This window comes from Leptodactylus fuscus, chromosome 4 (assembly GCF_031893055.1).
Source record: "Leptodactylus fuscus isolate aLepFus1 chromosome 4, aLepFus1.hap2, whole genome shotgun sequence".
Classification (NCBI taxonomy): domain Eukaryota; kingdom Metazoa; phylum Chordata; class Amphibia; order Anura; family Leptodactylidae; genus Leptodactylus; species Leptodactylus fuscus.
The window spans coordinates 222,092,085-222,111,988 of NC_134268.1; the positions used below are offsets into that span (position 1 = coordinate 222,092,085).

Sequence of the window (19,904 nt, forward strand, 5' to 3'; positions counted from 1 at the left end):
AGGGGTCCAGTATTGGGGGGTCAGGTACAGTAGAGGAGGGGTCCAGTATTGGGGGGTAAGGTACAGTAGAGGAGGGGTCCAGTATTGGGGGGTCAGGTACAGTAGAGGAGGGGTCCAGTATTGGGGGGTCAGGTACAGTAGAGGAGGGGTCCAGTATTGGGGGGTTAGGTACAGTAGAGGAGGGGTCCAGTATTGGGGGGTCAGGTAAAGTAGAGGAGGGGTCCAGTATTGGGGGGAAAGGTACACTAGAGGAGGGGTCCAGTATTGGGGGGTCAGGTACAGTAGAGGAGGGGTCCAGTATTGGGGGGTCAGGTACAGTAGAGGAGGGGTCCAGTATTGGGGGGTCAGGTACAGTAGAGGAGGGGTCCAGTATTGGGGGGTCAGGTACAGTAGAGGAGGGGTCCAGTATTGGGGGGTCAGGTACAGTAGAGGAGGGGTCCAGAGTTGGGGGTCAGGTACAGTAGAGGAGGGGTCCAGTATTGGGGGGAAAGGTACACTAGAGGAGGGGTCCAGTATTGGGGGGTCAGGTACAGTAGAGGAGGGGTCCAGTATTGGGGGGTCAGGTACAGTAGAGGAGGGGTCCAGTATTGGGGGGTCAGGTACAGTAGAGGAGGGGTCCAGAGTTGGGGGTCAGGTACAGTAGAGGAGGGGTCCAGTATTGGGGGGTCAGGTACAGTAGAGGAGGGGTCCAGTATTGGGGGGGTCAGGTACAGTAGAGGAGGGGTCCAGTATTGGGGGGTCAGGTACAGTAGAGGAGGGGTCCAGTATTGGGGGGTCAGGTACAGTAGAGGAGGGGTCCAGTATTGGGGGGGGGGGGGGTTCCCATATAACGGGTGGGGGTGTATTTTACCTTCAGGGTGACGTCACACAGCTTCCCCTGCCGCCGGATCTCCTCCATCACCCCGTAGCCCCGGTTCGGGAGATCTCCCACCGTAACATGGACCAGGTCCTCCAGCTCCTCTAACTCGTCCACCATCTTGTGACCCGGCGGGAAACGATCTGATACTGATCACCCTGTGACCCGATCTCGCTCCGCCCGGCTGCTGTGTCCCTCCCGCTAGGCTGGCCCAGTGACGTCACTTCCGATGTCTGAGGACCTGCCGTATCCGTTATCATGTCCGGTACCGACAGCGCAGAGGAAACGGGGGAAGAACTGACGAGGAGGAAGCGATACAGAGACACCGGAGGCAAGAACCGGTAACCGGACCGAGCAGGATGGTCACATGACCTGGGGAAAGTGATAACCCGTACACACTTCCGGTTCCCAGTCTGTTACTATGGAGACTGAGAGTTTACACTGAGAGATACAGACACTACAGAGCGCAGGTGAGAGAGACCGAGAGATGTATACAGGGACTGCAGAATAGTGAGCGCCGCTCTGGGGTATAATACAGGATAAGTAATGTAATGTATGTACACAGTGACTGTACCAGCAGAATAGTGAGCGCAGCTCTGGAGTATAATACAGGATAAGTAATGTAATGTATGTACACAGTGACTGTACCAGCAGAATAGTGAGCGCAGCTCTGGAGTATAATACAGGATAAGTAAGGTAATGTATGTACACAGTGACTGCACCAGCAGAATAGTGAGCGCAGCTCTGGAGTATAATACAGGATAAGTAATGTAATGTATGTACACAGTGACTGTACCAGCAGAATAGTGAGCGCAGCTCTGGAGTATAATACAGGATAAGTAATGTAATGTATGTACACAGTGACTATACCAGCAGAATAGTGAGCGCAGCTCTGGAGTATAATACAGGATAAGTAATGTAATGTATGTACACAGTGACTGCACCAGCAGAATAGTGAGCGCAGCTCTGGAGTATAATACAGGATAAGTAATGTAATGTATGTACACAGTGACTGCATCAGCAGAATAGTGAGCGCAGCTCTGGAGTATAATACAGGATAAGTAATGTAATGTATGTACACAGTGACTGTACCAGCAGAATAGTGAGCGCAGCTCTGGAGTATAATACAGGATAAGTAATGTAATGTATGTACACAGTGACTGCACCAGCAGAATAGTGAGCGCAGCTCTGGAGTATAATACAGGATAAGTAATGTAATGTATGTACACAGTGACTGTACCAGCAGAATAGTGAGCGCAGCTCTGGAGTATAATACAGGATAAGTAATGTAATGTATGTACACAGTGACTGTACCAGCAGAATAGTGAGCGCAGCTCTGGAGTATAATACAGGATAAGTAATGTAATGTATGTACACAGTGACTGTACCAGCAGAATAGTGAGCGCAGCTCTGGAGTATAATACAGGATAAGTAATGTAATGTATGTACACAGTGACTGCACCAGCAGAATAGTGAGCGCAGCTCTGGGGTATAATACAGGATAAGTAATGTAATGTATGTACACAGTGACTGTACCAGCAGAATAGTGAGCGCAGCTCTGGGGTATAATACAGGATAAGTAATGTAATGTATGTACACAGTGACTGCACCAGCGGAATAGTGAGCGCAGCTCTGGAGTATAATACAGGATAAGTAATGTAATGTATGTACACAGTGACTGTACCAGCAGAATAGTGAGCGCAGCTCTGGAGTATAATACAGGATAAGTAATGTAATGTATGTACACAGTGACTGCACCAGCAGAATAGTGAGCGCAGCTCTGGAGTATAATGCAGGATAAGTAATGTAATGTATGTACACAGTGACTGCACCAGCAGAATAGTGAGCGCAGCTCTGGGGTATAATACAGGATAAGTAATGTAATGTATGTACACAGTGACTGTACCAGCAGAATAGTGAGCGCAGCTCTGGGGTATAATACAGGATAAGTAATGTAATGTATGTACACAGTGACTGCACCAGCAGAATAGTGAGCGCAGCTCTGGAGTATAATACAGGATAAGTAATGTAATGTATGTACACAGTGACTGTACCAGCAGAATAGTGAGCGCAGCTCTGGAGTATAATACAGGATAAGTAATGTAATGTATGTACACAGTGACTGCACCAGCAGAATAGTGAGCGCAGCTCTGGAGTATAATGCAGGATAAGTAATGTAATGTATGTACACAGTGACTGCACCAGCAGAATAGTGAGCGCAGCTCTGGAGTATAATGCAGGATAAGTAATGTAATGTATGTACACAGTGACTGTACCAGCAGAATAGTGAGCGCAGCTCTGGAGTATAATACAGGATAAGTAATGTAATGTATGTACACAGTGACTGCACCAGCAGAATAGTGAGCGCAGCTCTGGAGTATAATATAGGATAAGTAATGTAATGTATGTACACAGTGACTGCACCAGCAGAATAGTGAGCGCAGCTCTGGAGTATAATACAGGATAAGTAATGTAATGTATGTACACAGTGACTGTACCAGCAGAATAGTGAGCGCAGCTCTGGAGTATAATACAGGATAAGTAATGTAATGTATGTACACAGTGACTGCACCAGCAGAATAGTGAGCGCAGCTCTGGAGTATAATACAGGATAAGTAATGTATGTACACAGTGACTGTACCAGCAGAATAGTGAGCGCAGCTCTGGAGTATAATACAGGATAAGTAATGTAATGTATGTACACAGTGACTGTACCAGCAGAATAGTGAGCGCAGCTCTGGAGTATAATACAGGATAAGTAATGTAATGTATGTACACAGTGACTGTACCAGCAGAATAGTGAGCGCAGCTCTGGGGTATAATACAGGATAAGTAATGTATGTACACAGTGACTGTACCAGCAGAATAGTGAGCGCAGCTCTAGAGTATAATACAGGATAAGTAATGTAATGTATGTACACAGTGACTGCACCAGCAGAATAGTGAGCGCAGCTCTGGAGTATAATACAGGATAAGTAATGTATGTACACAGTGACTGTACCAGCAGAATAGTGAGCGCAGCTCTGGAGTATAATACAGGATAAGTAATGTAATGTATGTACACAGTGACTGTACCAGCAGATTAGTGAGCGCAGCTCTGGAGTATAATACAGGATAAGTAATGTAATGTATGTACACAGTGACTGCACCAGCAGAATAGTGAGCGCAGCTCTGGGGTATAATACAGGATAAGTAATGTAATGTATGTACACAGTGACTGCACCAGCAGAATAGTGAGCGCAGCTCTGGAGTATAATACAGGATAAGTAATGTAATGTATGTACACAGTGACTGTACCAGCAGAATAGTGAGCGCAGCTCTGGGGTATAATACAGGATAAGTAATGTATGTACACAGTGACTGTACCAGCAGAATAGTGAGCGCAGCTCTAGAGTATAATACAGGATAAGTAATGTAATGTATGTACACAGTGACTGCACCAGCAGAATAGTGAGCGCAGCTCTGGAGTATAATACAGGATAAGTAATGTATGTACACAGTGACTGTACCAGCAGAATAGTGAGCGCAGCTCTGGAGTATAATACAGGATAAGTAATGTAATGTATGTACACAGTGACTGTACCAGCAGAATAGTGAGCGCAGCTCTGGGGTATAATACAGGATAAGTAATGTATGTACACAGTGACTGTACCAGCAGAATAGTGAGCGCAGCTCTGGAGTATAATACAGGATAAGTAATGTAATGTATGTACACAGTGACTGTACCAGCAGAATAGTGAGCACAGCTCAGGGGTATAATACAGGATAAGTAATGTAATGTATGTACACAGTGACTGCACCAGCAGAATACTGAGCGCAGCTCTGGAGTATAATACAGGATAAGTAATGTATGTACACAGTGACTGTACCAGCAGAATAGTGAGCGCAGCTCTGGAGTATAATACAGGATAAGTAATGTAATGTATGTACACAGTGACTGTACCAGCAGAATAGTGAGCGCAGCTCTGGAGTATAATACAGGATAAGTAATGTAATGTATGTACACAGTGACTGCACCAGCAGAATAGTGAGCACAGCTCTGGGGTATAATACAGGATAAGTAATGTAATGTATGTACACAGTGACTGCACCAGCAGAATAGTGAGCGCAGCTCTGGAGTATAATACAGGATAAGTAATGTAATGTATGTACACAGTGACTGTACCAGCAGAATAGTGAGCGCAGCTCTGGAGTATAATACAGGATAAGTAATGTAATGTATGTACACAGTGACTGTACCAGCAGAATAGTGAGCGCCGCTCTGGGGTATAATACAGGATAAGTAATGTAATGTATGTACACAGTGACTGTACCAGCAGAATAGTGAGCGCAGCTCTGGAGTATAATACAGGATAAGTAATGTATGTACACAGTGACTGTACCAGCAGAATAGTGAGCGCAGCTCTGGGGTATAATACAGGATCAGTAATGTAATGTATGTACACAGTGACTGTACCAGCAGAATAGTGAGCGCAGCTCTGGGGTATAATACAGGATCAGTAATGTAATGTATGTACACAGTGACTGTACCAGCAGAATAGTGAGCGCAGCTCTGGAGTATAATACAGGATAAGTAATGTAATGTCTGTACACAGTGACTGCACCAGCAGAATAGTGAGCGCAGCTCTGGAGTATAATACAGGATAAGTAATGTAGTGTATGTACACAGTGACTGTACCAGCAGAATAGTGAGCGTAGCTCTGGAGTATAATACAGGATAAGTAATGTAATGTATGTACACAGTGACTGCACCAGCAGAATAGTGAGCGCAGCTCTGGAGTATAATACAGGATAAGTAATGTAATGTATGTACACAGTGACTGTACCAGGAGAATAGTGAGCGCAGCTCTGGAGTATAATACAGGATAAGTAATGTAATGTATGTACACAGTGACTGTACCAGCAGAATAGTGAGCGCCGCTCTGGAGTATAATACAGGATAAGTAATGTAATGTATGTACACAGTGACTGCACCAGCAGAATAGTGAGCGCAGCTCTGGAATATAATACAGGATAAGTAATGTATGTACACAGTGACTGCACCAGCAGAATAGTGAGCGCAGCTCTGGGGTATAATACAGGATAAGTAATGTAATGTATGTACACAGTGACTGCATCAGCAGAATAGTGAGCGCAGCTCTGGAGTATAATACAGGATAAGATAAGATAAGATAATCCTTTAATAGTCCCACCTTGGGGAAATTTCAGCGTGTTACAGCAGCATAGTAATACAGATACAGGATAATACAGAGTAATATGTTACAGACGTAGACACAGATAAGCTGAGAAGAGAAGATATACTAGGAGTCCATGGCAGCTAAGGAAAAACAGAAGAGAAAGAGGAAGACCTCATGGTCATCCTCATAATCATTAGTTCTCTGTGCGGAGAGCTCTTCGTTTGGTCTGATGTAGATTATACAGCCTGGTCGCGGTTGGAAGGAAGGACCTGCGATAGCGCTCCTTCTCACACTTGGGGTGAAGCAGACGGTCACTTACAGTGCTGCCAAGTCCCATCAGGGTCCCATACATGGGGTGGGATTTGTTCCCCCGCATGGAGGTCACCACAGACAGTATCCTTCTGTCACCCACCACCTGTACTGGGTCCAGGGGGCCCCCCAGGACAGAGCTGGCCCTCCTGATCAGCCTGTCAAGTCTATTTCTGTCCCTGGTTGATATACTGCTTCCCCAGCAGGCCACACCGAAAAAGATGGCTGAGGCAACCACAGAGTTGAAGAAGGCCCTAAGAAGTGTCCCCTGGACTCTGAAGGCCCTCAGCCTCCTGAGCAGGTAGAGTCTGCTGTGGCCCTTTCTGTGCAGCGCCTCCAGGTGATCAGCCCAGTCTAGTTTATTATTGAGGAGCACGCCCAGGTACTTATAGGTCCTGACTATCTCAATACATGTCCCCTGGATCTCCACTGGGGTCGGAGCACCTCTCCGTTTACTAAAGTCCACCACCATCTCCTTGGTCTTCCTAGCATTAATCCTGAGCTGGTTCTGCTGGCCCCAGTCCACACAGTCCCGGTATAAGTCTCTGTATTCCCTATCATCGCCATCAGTGATAAGGCCGACTATAGCAGAGACATCGGAGTACTTCTGTAAGTAACAGCTGGAGGAGTTGTGCCTAAAGTCAGCAGTGTACAGTGTGAAGAGGAATGGGGCAAGAGCTGGACCTTGAGGTGCCCCCGTACTACAGATCACAGTGTCAGACACACAGTCCCGGGCTCTCACATACTGAGGGCAGTTTGTCAGGTAGTCTAGGATCCAGTTGGACAGGTGATGGTCCACACCACCAAGGCCCAGCTTCTCCCTCAGTAGCCCTGGCTGAATGGTGTTGAACGCACTGGAGAAATCAAAGAACATTATTCTCACAGTGTTCCCGGGTTTCTCCAGGTGAGAGAGAGCTCTGTGAAGAAGGTGGATGATGGCGGCATCTACCCCAATGCCTGGCCGGTAGGCAAACTGGAGGGGGTCCAGAGCAGAGCTCACTAGGGGGCGTAGGTGTGTCAGGACCAGTCTCTCTAGGACCTTCATCAGGTGTGATGTCAGTGCTACAGGTCGGTAGTCATTGTAGCCCATCGGGTTGGGTTTCTTTGGGACTGGTACCACGCAAGATGTTTTCCACAGTTGAGGTACTACTCCCAGCTTCAGGCTCATATTGTACATGTGCGTAATAATGCCACCTAGCTGGTCACTGCACATTTTAAGAACTCTTGCGCTTATACCATCTGGTCCCCCCGCTTTGTTCGCTCTAATGTTCTTCATTTCCTTACACACCTGAGACTCCTGCAGGATCAGATAGTCAGATTGCAGTTGACCGCAGTTCGGTGGGGGTTGGGTCTTGGTGTGTGAGGGGAGGGCGGTTAGCTGACATGCTGGTGGGGGGAGCATTTGCTTGGAGTCGAATCTATTGAAGAATAGATTAAGCTCGTTAAGCCACTTCCTGTCCCCTACTGTTCGGTGCCCTGTCTTAATAAGTAATGTAATGTATGTACACAGTGACTGTACCAGCAGAATAGTGAGCGCAGCTCTGGAGTATAATACAGGATAAGTAATGTAATGTATGTACACAGTGACTGCACCAGCAGAATAGTGAGTGCAGCTCTGGAGTATAATACAGGATAAGTAATGTAATGTATGTACACAGTGACTGTACCAGCAGAATAGTGAGCGCAGCTCTGGAGTATAATACAGGATAAGTAATGTAATGTATGTACACAGTGACTGTACCAGCAGAATAGTGAGCGCAGCTCTGGAGTATAATACAGGATAAGTAATGTATGTATGTACACAGTGACTGTACCAGCAGAATAGTGAGCGCAGCTCTGGAGTATAATACAGGATAAGTAATGTAATGTATGTACACAGTGACTGTACCAGCAGAATAGTGAGCGCAGCTCTGGAGTATAATACAGGATAAGTAATGTAATGTATGTACACAGTGACTGCACCAGCAGAATAGTGAGTGCAGCTCTGGAGTATAATACAGGATAAGTAATGTAATGTATGTACACAGTGACTGTACCAGCAGAATAGTGAGCGCAGCTGTGGAGTATAATACAGGATAAGTAATGTAATGTATGTACACAGTGACTGTACCAGCAGAATAGTGAGCGCAGCTCTGGAGTATAATACAGGATAAGTAATGTATGTATGTACACAGTGACTGTACCAGCAGAATAGTGAGCGCAGCTCTGGAGTATAATACAGGATAAGTAATGTAATGTATGTACACAGTGACTGTACCAGCAGAATAGTGAGCGCAGCTCTGGAGTATAATACAGGATAAGTAATGTAATGTATGTACACAGTGACTGCACCAGCAGAATAGTGAGCGCAGCTCTGGAGTATAATACAGGATAAGTAATGTAATGTATGTACACAGTGACTGTACCAGCAGAATAGTGAGCGCAGCTCTGGAGTATAATACAGGATAAGTAATGTAATGTGTGTACACAGTGACTGTACCAGCAGAATAGTGAGCACAGCTCTGGAGTAAAATACAGGATAAGTAATGTAATGTATGTACACAGTGACTGCAGAATAGTGAGCGCAGCTCTGGAGTATAATACAGGATAAGTAATGTAATGTATGTACACAGTGACTGCACCAGCAGAATAGTGAGTGCAGCTCTGGAGTATAATACAGGATAAGTAATGTAATGTATGTACACAGTGACTGTACCAGCAGAATAGTGAGCGCAGCTCTGGAGTATAATACAGGATAAGTAATGTAATGTATATACACAGTGACTGCACCAGCAGAATAGTGAGCGCAGCTCTGGAGTATAATACAGGATAAGTAATGTAATGTATGTACACAGTGACTGTACCAGCAGAATAGTGAGCGCAGCTCCGGAGTATAATACAGGATAAGTAATGTAATGTATGTACACAGTGACTGCACCAGCAGAATAGTGAGCGCAGCTCTGGAGTATAACACGGGATAAGTAATGTATGTACACAGTGACTGCAGAATAGTGAGCGCAGCTCTGGAGTATAATACAGGATAAGTAATGTAATGTATGTACACAGTGACTGCACCAGCAGAATAGTGAGTGCAGCTCTGGAGTATAATACAGGATAAGTAATGTAATGTATGTACACAGTGACTGTACCAGCAGAATAGTGAGTGCAGCTCTGGAGTATAATACAGGATAAGTAATGTAATGTATGTACACAGTGACTGCACCAGCAGAATAGTGAGGGCAGCTCTGGAGTATAATACAGGATAAGTAATGTAATGTATGTACACAGTGACTGCAGAATAGTGAGCGCAGCTCTGGAGTATAATACAGGATAAGTAATGTAATGTATGTACACAGTGACTGCAGAATAGTGAGCGCAGCTCTGGAGTATAATACAGGATAAGTAATGTAATGTATGTACACAGTGACTGCACCAGCAGAATAGTGAGTGCAGCTCTGGAGTATAATACAGAATAAGTAATGTAATGTATGTACACAGTGACTGTACCAGCAGAATAGTGAGCGCAGCTCTGGAGTATAATACAGGATAAGTAATGTAATGTATGTACACAGTGACTGCACCAGCAGAATAGTGAGGGCAGCTCTGGAGTATAATACAGGATAAGTAATGTAATGTATGTACACAGTGACTGCAGAATAGTGAGCGCAGCTCTGGAGTATAATACAGGATAAGTAATGTAATGTATGTACACAGTGACTGTACCAGCAGAATAGTGAACGCAGCTCTGGAGTATAATACAGGATAAGTAATGTAATGTATGTACACAATGACTGCACCAGCAGAATAGTGAGCGCAGCTCTGGAGTATAATACAGGATAAGTAATGTAATGTATGTACACAGTGACTGTACCAGCAGAATAGTGAGCGCAGCTCTGGAGTATAATACAGGATAAGTAATGTAATGTATGTACACAGTGACTGTACCAGCAGAATAGTGAGCGCAGCTCTGGAGTATAATACAGGATAAGTAATGTAATGTATGTACACAGTGACTGTACCAGCAGAATAGTGAGCGCAGCTCTGGAGTATAATACAGGATAAGTAATGTAATGTATGTACACAGTGACTGTACCAGCAGAATAGTGAGCGCAGCTCTGGAGTATAATACAGGATAAGTAATGTAATGTATGTACACAGTGACTGCACCAGCAGAATAGTGAGCGCAGCTCTGGAGTATAATACAGGATAAGTAATGTAATGTATGTACACAGTGACTGTACCAGCAGAATAGTGAGCGCAGCTCTGGAGTATAATACAGGATAAGTAATGTAATGTATGTACACAGTGACTGCACCAGCAGAATAGTGAGGGCAGCTCTGGAGTATAATACAGGATAAGTAATGTAATGTATGTACACAGTGACTGCAGAATAGTGAGCGCAGCTCTGGAGTATAATACAGGATAAGTAATGTAATGTATGTACACAGTGACTGCAGAATAGTGAGCGCAGCTCTGGAGTATAATACAGGATAAGTAATGTAATGTATGTACACAGTGACTGCACCAGCAGAATAGTGAGTGCAGCTCTGGAGTATAATACAGGATAAGTAATGTAATGTATGTACACAGTGACTGTACCAGCAGAATAGTGAGCGCAGCTCTGGAGTATAATACAGGATAAGTAATGTAATGTATGTACATAGTGACTGCACCAGCAGAATAGTGAGGGCAGCTCTGGAGTATAATACAGGATAAGTAATGTAATGTATGTACACAGTGACTGCAGAATAGTGAGTGCAGTTTTGGAGTATAATACAGGATAAGTAATGTAATGTATGTACACAGTGACTGCAGAATAGTGAGCGCAGCTCTGGAGTATAATACAGGATAAGTAATGTAATGTATGTACACAGTGACTGCACCAGCAGAATAGTGAGTGCAGCTCTGGAGTATAATACAGGATAAGTAATGTAATGTATGTACACAGTGACTGTACCAGCAGAATAGTGAGCACAGCTCTGGAGTATAATACAGGATAAGTAATGTAATGTATGTACACAGTGACTGCACCAGCAGAATAGTGAGCACAGCTCTGGAGTATAATACAGGATAAGTAATGTAATGTATGTACACAGTGACTGTACTAGCAGAATAGTGAGCGCAGCTCTGGAGTATAATACAGGATAAGTAATGTAATGTATGTACACAGTGACTGCAGAATAGTGAGCGCAGCTCTGGAGTATAATACAGGATAAGTAATGTAATGTATGTACACAGTGACTGCCCCAGCAGAATAGTGAGTGCAGCTCTGGAGTATAATACAGGATAAGTAATGTATGTACACAGTGACTGTACCAGCAGAATAGTGAGTGCAGCTCTGGAGTATAATACAGGATAAGTAATGTAATGTATGTACACAGTGACTGCACCAGCAGAATAGTGAGCACAGCTCTGGAGTATAATACAGGATAAGTAATGTAATGTATGTACACAGTGACTGTACCAGCAGAATAGTGAGCGCAGCTCTGGAGTATAATACAGGATAAGTAATGTAATGTATGTACACAGTGACTGTACTAGCAGAATAGTGAGCGCAGCTCTGGAGTATAATACAGGATAAGTAATTTAATGTATGTACACAGTGACTGTACCGGCAGAATAGTGAGCGCAGCTCTGGAGTATAATACAGGATAAGTAATGTAATGTATGTACACAGTGACTGCACCAGCAGAATAGTGAGCGCAGCTCTGCAGTATAATACAGGATAAGTAATATAATGTATGTACACAGTGACTGCACCAGCAGAATAGTGAGCGCAGCTCTGGAGTATAATACAGGATGAGTATTGTAATGTAAGTACACAGTGACTGTACCAGCAGAATAGTGAGCGCAGCTCTGGAGTATAATACAGGATAAGTAATGTAATGTGTGTACACAGTGACTGTACCAGCAGAATAGTGAGCACAGCTCTGGAGTATAATACAGGATGAGTAATGTAATGTAAGTACACAGTGACTACACTAGCAGAATAGTGAGCGTAGCTCTGGAGTATAATACAGGATAAGTAGTGTAATGTATGTACACAGTGACTGTACCAGCAGAATAGTGAGTGCAGCTCTGGAGTATAATACAGGATAACTAATGTAATTTATGTACACAGTGACTGCACCAGCAGAATAGTGAGTGCAGCTCTGGAGTATAATACAGGATAAGTAATGTAATGTATGTACACAGTGACTGTACCAGCAGAATAGTGAGTGCAGCTCTAAAGTATAATACAGGATAAGTAATGTAATGTATGTACACAGTGACTGCAGAATAGTGAGCGCAGCTCTGGAGTATAATACAGGATAAGGGTGCATGCACACTACGTAACGCCGGGCGTGTATGAGAGCCGTACACGCCGGCGTTACAGCAGGGCTGCCGAGCACTTCCCATTCACTTCAATGGGAGCGCTCGTAACAGCGGCGTTTACGAGCGCTCCCATTGAAGTGAATGGGAAGTGCTCGGCAGCCCTGCTGTAACGCCGGCGTGTACGGCTCTCATACACGCCCGGCGTTACGTAGTGTGCATGCACCCTAAGTAATGTAATGTATGTACACAGTGACTGCACCAGCAGAATAGTGAGTGCAGCTCTGGAGTATAATTCAGGATAAGTAATGTAATGTATGTACACAGTGTCTGTACCAGTAGAATTGTGAGCGCAGCTCTGGAGTATAATACAGGATAAGTAATGTAATGTATGTACACAGTGACCGTACCAGCAGAATAGTGAGCGCAGCTCTGGAGTGTAATACAGGATAAGTAATGTATGTGCACAGTGACTGTACCAGCAGAATAGTGAGCGCAGCTCTGGAGTATAATACAGGATAAGTAATGTAATGTATATACACAGTGACTGCACCAGCAGAATAGTGAGCGCAGCTCTGGAGTATAATACAGGATAAGTAATGTAATGTATGTGCACAGTGACTGTACCAGCAGAATAGTGAGCGCAGCTCTGGAGTATAATACAGGATAAGTAATGTAATGTATATACACAGTGACTGCACCAGCAGAATAGTGAGCGCAGCTCTGGAGTATAATACAGGATAAGTAATGTAATGTATGTACACAGTGACTGTACCAGCAGAATAGTGAGCGCAGCTCCGGAGTATAATACAGGATAAGTAATGTAATGTATGTACACAGTGACTTCACCAGCAGAATAGTGAGGGCAGCTCTGGAGTATAATACAGGATAAGTAATGTAATGTATGTACACAGTGACTGCAGAATAGTGAGCGCAGCTCTGGAGTATAATACAGGATAAGTAATGTAATGTATGTACACAGTGACTGCACCAGCAGAATAGTGAGTGCAGCTCTGGAGTATAATACAGGATAAGTAATGTAATGTATGTACACAGTGACTGTACCAGCAGAATAGTGAGTGCAGCTCTGGAGTATAATACAGGATAAGTAATGTAATGTATGTACACAGTGACTGCACCAGCAGAATAGTGAGGGCAGCTCTGGAGTATAATACAGGATAAGTAATGTAATGTATGTACACAGTGACTGCAGAATAGTGAGCGCAGCTCTGGAGTATAATACAGGATAAGTAATGTAATGTATGTACACAGTGACTGCAGAATAGTGAGCGCAGCTCTGGAGTATAATACAGGATAAATAATGTAATGTATGTACACAGTGACTGTACCAGCAGAATAGTGAGCGCAGCTCTGGAGTATAATACAGGATAAGTAATGTAATGTATGTACACAATGACTGCACCAGCAGAATTGTGAGCGCAGCTCTGGAGTATAATACAGGATAAGTAATGTAATGTATGTACACAGTGACTGTACCAGCAGAATAGTGAGCGCAGCTCTGGAGTATAATACAGGATAAGTAATGTAATGTATGTACACAGTGACTGTACCAGCAGAATAGTGAGCGCAGCTCTGGAGTATAATACAGGATAAGTAATGTAATGTATGTACACAGTGACTGTACCAGCAGAATAGTGAGCGCAGCTCTGGAGTATAATACAGGATAAGTAATGTAATGTATGTACACAGTGACTGTACCAGCAGAATAGTGAGCGCAGCTCTGGAGTATAATACAGGATAAGTAATGTAATGTATGTACACAGTGACTGTACCAGCAGAATAGTGAGCGCAGCTCTGGAGTATAATACAGGATAAGTAATGTAATGTATGTACACAGTGACTGTACCAGCAGAATAGTGAGCGCAGCTCTGGAGTATAATACAGGATAAGTAATGTAATGTATGTACACAGTGACTGTACCAGCAGAATAGTGAGCGCAGCTCTGGAGTATAATACAGGATAAGTAATGTAATGTATGTACACAGTGACTGCACCAGCAGAATAGTGAGGGCAGCTCTGGAGTATAATACAGGATAAGTAATGTAATGTATGTACACAGTGACTGCAGAATAGTGAGCGCAGCTCTGGAGTATAATACAGGATAAGTAATGTAATGTATGTACACAGTGACTGCAGAATAGTGAGCGCAGCTCTGGAGTATAATACAGGATAAGTAATGTAATGTATGTACACAGTGACTGCACCAGCAGAATAGTGAGTGCAGCTCTGGAGTATAATACAGGATAAGTAATGTAATGTATGTACACAGTGACTGTACCAGCAGAATAGTGAGCGCAGCTCTGGAGTATAATACAGGATAAGTAATGTAATGTATGTACATAGTGACTGCACCAGCAGAATAGTGAGGGCAGCTCTGGAGTATAATACAGGATAAGTAATGTAATGTATGTACACAGTGACTGCAGAATAGTGAGTGCAGTTTTGGAGTATAATACAGGATAAGTAATGTAATGTATGTACACAGTGACTGCAGAATAGTGAGCGCAGCTCTGGAGTATAATACAGGATAAGTAATGTAATGTATGTACACAGTGACTGCACCAGCAGAATAGTGAGTGCAGCTCTGGAGTATAATACAGGATAAGTAATGTAATGTATGTACACAGTGACTGTACCAGCAGAATAGTGAGCACAGCTCTGGAGTATAATACAGGATAAGTAATGTAATGTATGTACACAGTGACTGCACCAGCAGAATAGTGAGCACAGCTCTGGAGTATAATACAGGATAAGTAATGTAATGTATGTACACAGTGACTGTACTAGCAGAATAGTGAGCGCAGCTCTGGAGTATAATACAGGATAAGTAATGTAATGTATGTACAAAGTGACTGCAGAATAGTGATCGCAGCTCTGGAGTATAATACAGGATAAGTAATGTAATGTATGTACACAGTGACTGCCCCAGCAGAATAGTGAGTGCAGCTCTGGAGTATAATACAGGATAAGTAATGTATGTACACAGTGACTGTACCAGCAGAATAGTGAGTGCAGCTCTGGAGTATAATACAGGATAAGTAATGTAATGTATGTACACAGTGACTGCACCAGCAGAATAGTGAGCACAGCTCTGGAGTATAATACAGGATAAGTAATGTAATGTATGTACACAGTGACTGTACCAGCAGAATAGTGAGCGCAGCTCTGGAGTATAATACAGGATAAGTAATGTAATGTATGTACACAGTGACTGTACTAGCAGAATAGTGAGCGCAGCTCTGGAGTATAATACAGGATAAGTAATTTAATGTATGTACACAGTGACTGTACCGGCAGAATAGTGAGCGCAGCTCTGGAGTATAATACAGGATAAGTAATGTAATGTATGTACACAGTGACTGCACCAGCAGAATAGTGAGCGCAGCTCTGCAGTATAATACAGGATAAGTAATATAATGTATGTACACAGTGACTGCACCAGCAGAATAGTGAGCGCAGCTCTGGAGTATAATACAGGATGAGTATTGTAATGTAAGTACACAGTGACTGTACCAGCAGAATAGTGAGCGCAGCTCTGGAGTATAATACAGGATAAGTAATGTAATGTGTGTACACAGTGACTGTACCAGCAGAATAGTGAGCACAGCTCTGGAGTATAATACAGGATGAGTAATGTAATGTAAGTACACAGTGACTACACTAGCAGAATAGTGAGCGTAGCTCTGGAGTATAATACAGGATAAGTAGTGTAATGTATGTACACAGTGACTGTACCAGCAGAATAGTGAGTGCAGCTCTGGAGTATAATACAGGATAACTAATGTAATTTATGTACACAGTGACTGCACCAGCAGAATAGTGAGTGCAGCTCTGGAGTATAATACAGGATAAGTAATGTAATGTATGTACACAGTGACTGTACCAGCAGAATAGTGAGTGCAGCTCTAAAGTATAATACAGGATAAGTAATGTAATGTATGTACACAGTGACTGCAGAATAGTGAGCGCAGCTCTGGAGTATAATACAGGATAAGGGTGCATGCACACTACGTAACGCCGGGCGTGTATGAGAGCCGTACACGCCGGCGTTACAGCAGGGCTGCCGAGCACTTCCCATTCACTTCAATGGGAGCGCTCGTAACAGCGGCGTTTACGAGCGCTCCCATTGAAGTGAATGGGAAGTGCTCGGCAGCCCTGCTGTAACGCCGGCGTGTACGGCTCTCATACACGCCCGGCGTTACGTAGTGTGCATGCACCCTAAGTAATGTAATGTATGTACACAGTGACTGCACCAGCAGAATAGTGAGTGCAGCTCTGGAGTATAATTCAGGATAAGTAATGTAATGTATGTACACAGTGTCTGTACCAGTAGAATTGTGAGCGCAGCTCTGGAGTATAATACAGGATAAGTAATGTAATGTATGTACACAGTGACCGTACCAGCAGAATAGTGAGCGCAGCTCTGGAGTGTAATACAGGATAAGTAATGTATGTGCACAGTGACTGTACCAGCAGAATAGTGAGCGCAGCTCTGGAGTATAATACAGGATAAGTAATGTAATGTATATACACAGTGACTGCACCAGCAGAATAGTGAGCGCAGCTCTGGAGTATAATACAGGATAAGTAATGTAATGTATGTGCACAGTGACTGTACCAGCAGAATAGTGAGCGCAGCTCTGGAGTATAATACAGGATAAGTAATGTAATGTATATACACAGTGACTGCACCAGCAGAATAGTGAGCGCAGCTCTGGAGTATAATACAGGATAAGTAATGTAATGTATGTACACAGTGACTGTACCAGCAGAATAGTGAGCGCAGCTCCGGAGTATAATACAGGATAAGTAATGTAATGTATGTACACAGTGACTTCACCAGCAGAATAGTGAGGGCAGCTCTGGAGTATAATACAGGATAAGTAATGTAATGTATGTACACAGTGACTGCAGAATAGTGAGCGCAGCTCTGGAGTATAATACAGGATAAGTAATGTAATGTATGTACACAGTGACTGCACCAGCAGAATAGTGAGTGCAGCTCTGGAGTATAATACAGGATAAGTAATGTAATGTATGTACACAGTGACTGTACCAGCAGAATAGTGAGTGCAGCTCTGGAGTATAATACAGGATAAGTAATGTAATGTATGTACACAGTGACTGCACCAGCAGAATAGTGAGGGCAGCTCTGGAGTATAATACAGGATAAGTAATGTAATGTATGTACACAGTGACTGCAGAATAGTGAGCGCAGCTCTGGAGTATAATACAGGATAAGTAATGTAATGTATGTACACAGTGACTGCAGAATAGTGAGCGCAGCTCTGGAGTATAATACAGGATAAATAATGTAATGTATGTACACAGTGACTGTACCAGCAGAATAGTGAGCGCAGCTCTGGAGTATAATACAGGATAAGTAATGTAATGTATGTACACAATGACTGCACCAGCAGAATTGTGAGCGCAGCTCTGGAGTATAATACAGGATAAGTAATGTAATGTATGTACACAGTGACTGTACCAGCAGAATAGTGAGCGCAGCTCTGGAGTATAATACAGGATAAGTAATGTAATGTATGTACACAGTGACTGTACCAGCAGAATAGTGAGCGCAGCTCTGGAGTATAATACAGGATAAGTAATGTAATGTATGTACACAGTGACTGTACCAGCAGAATAGTGAGCGCAGCTCTGGAGTATAATACAGGATAAGTAATGTAATGTATGTACACAGTGACTGTACCAGCAGAATAGTGAGCGCAGCTCTGGAGTATAATACAGGATAAGTAATGTAATGTATGTACACAGTGACTGTACCAGCAGAATAGTGAGCGCAGCTCTGGAGTATAATACAGGATAAGTAATGTAATGTATGTACACAGTGACTGTACCAGCAGAATAGTGAGCGCAGCTCTGGAGTATAATACAGGATAAGTAATGTAATGTATGTACACAGTGACTTCACCAGCAGAATAGTGAGGGCAGCTCTGGAGTATAATACAGGATAAGTAATGTAATGTATGTACACAGTGACTGTACCAGCAGAATAGTGAGCGCAGCTCTGGAGTATAATACAGGATAAGTAATGTAATGTATGTACACAGTGACTGTACCAGCAGAATAGTGAGCGCAGCTCTGGAGTATAATACAGGATAAGTAATGTAATGTATGTACACAGTGACTGTACCAGCAGAATAGTGAGCGCAGCTCTGGAGTATAATACAGTATAAGTAATGTAATGTATGTACACAGTGACTGTACCAGCAGAATAGTGAGCGCAGCTCTGGAGTATAATACAGGATAAGTAATGTAATGTATGTACACAGTGACTGCACCAGCAGAATAGTGAGCGCAGCTCTGGAGTATAATACAGGATAAGTAATGTAATGTATGTACACAGTGACTGTACCAGCAGAATAGTGAGCGCAGCTCTGGAGTATAATACAGGATAAGTAATGTAATGTATGTACACAGTGACTGCACCAGCAGAATAGTGAGGGCAGCTCTGGAGTATAATACAGGATAAGTAATGTAATGTATGTACACAGTGACTGCAGAATAGTGAGCGCAGCTCTGGAGTATAATACAGGATAAGTAATGTAATGTATGTACACAGTCACTGCAGAATAGTGAGCGCAGCTCTGGAGTATAATACAGGATAAGTAATGTAATGTATGTACACAGTGACTGCACCAGCAGAATAGTGAGTGCAGCTCTGGTGTATAATACAGGATAAGTAATGTAATGTATGTACACAGTGACTGTACCAGCAGAATAGTGAGCGCAGCTCTGGAGTATAATACAGGATAAGTAATGTAATGTATGTACATAGTGACTGCACCAGCAGAATAGTGAGGGCAGCTCTGGAGTATAATACAGGATAAGTAATGTAATGTATGTACACAGTGACTGCAGAATAGTGAGTGCAGTTTTGGAGTATAATACAGGATAAGTAATGTAATGTATGTACACAGTGACTGCAGAATAGTGAGCGCAGCTCTGGAGTATAATACAGGATAAGTAATGTAATGTATGTACACAGTGACTGCACCAGCAGAATAGTGAGTGCAGCTCTGGAGTATAATACAGGATAAGTAATGTAATGTATGTACACAGTGACTGCACCAGCAGAATAGTGAGCACAGCTCTGGAGTATAATACAGGATAAGTAATGTAATGTATGTACACAGTGACTGTACCAGCAGAATAGTGAGTGCAGCTCTGGAGTATAATACAGGATAAGTAATGTAATGTATGTACACAGTGACTGCACCAGCAGAATA

General features: G+C 43.3%; 2 protein-coding genes across 3 annotated transcripts in view; one reads left to right on the plus strand and one right to left on the minus strand.

Annotated features, from left to right (window-relative positions):
* Positions 1-1,098, minus strand: part of KLHL18 (kelch like family member 18) — a 24,512-nt gene extending 23,414 nt beyond the window's left edge. For both annotated transcript variants that reach the window (XM_075271838.1, XM_075271837.1), the window contains exon 1: positions 851-1,098. In XM_075271838.1, coding sequence (XP_075127939.1) covers positions 851-976 — 126 coding nt within the window. In that variant the 5' untranslated portion in view covers positions 977-1,098. The remainder of the gene's footprint in view (positions 1-850) is intronic.
* Positions 1,099-1,170: 72 nt separating this feature from the next.
* The window catches only part of KIF9 (kinesin family member 9), a 49,411-nt gene continuing 30,677 nt past the window's right edge, over positions 1,171-19,904 (plus strand). The window contains exon 1 of the mRNA XM_075271836.1: positions 1,171-1,326. The gene's annotated coding sequence lies outside the window, so the exon portion shown is untranslated. The remainder of the gene's footprint in view (positions 1,327-19,904) is intronic.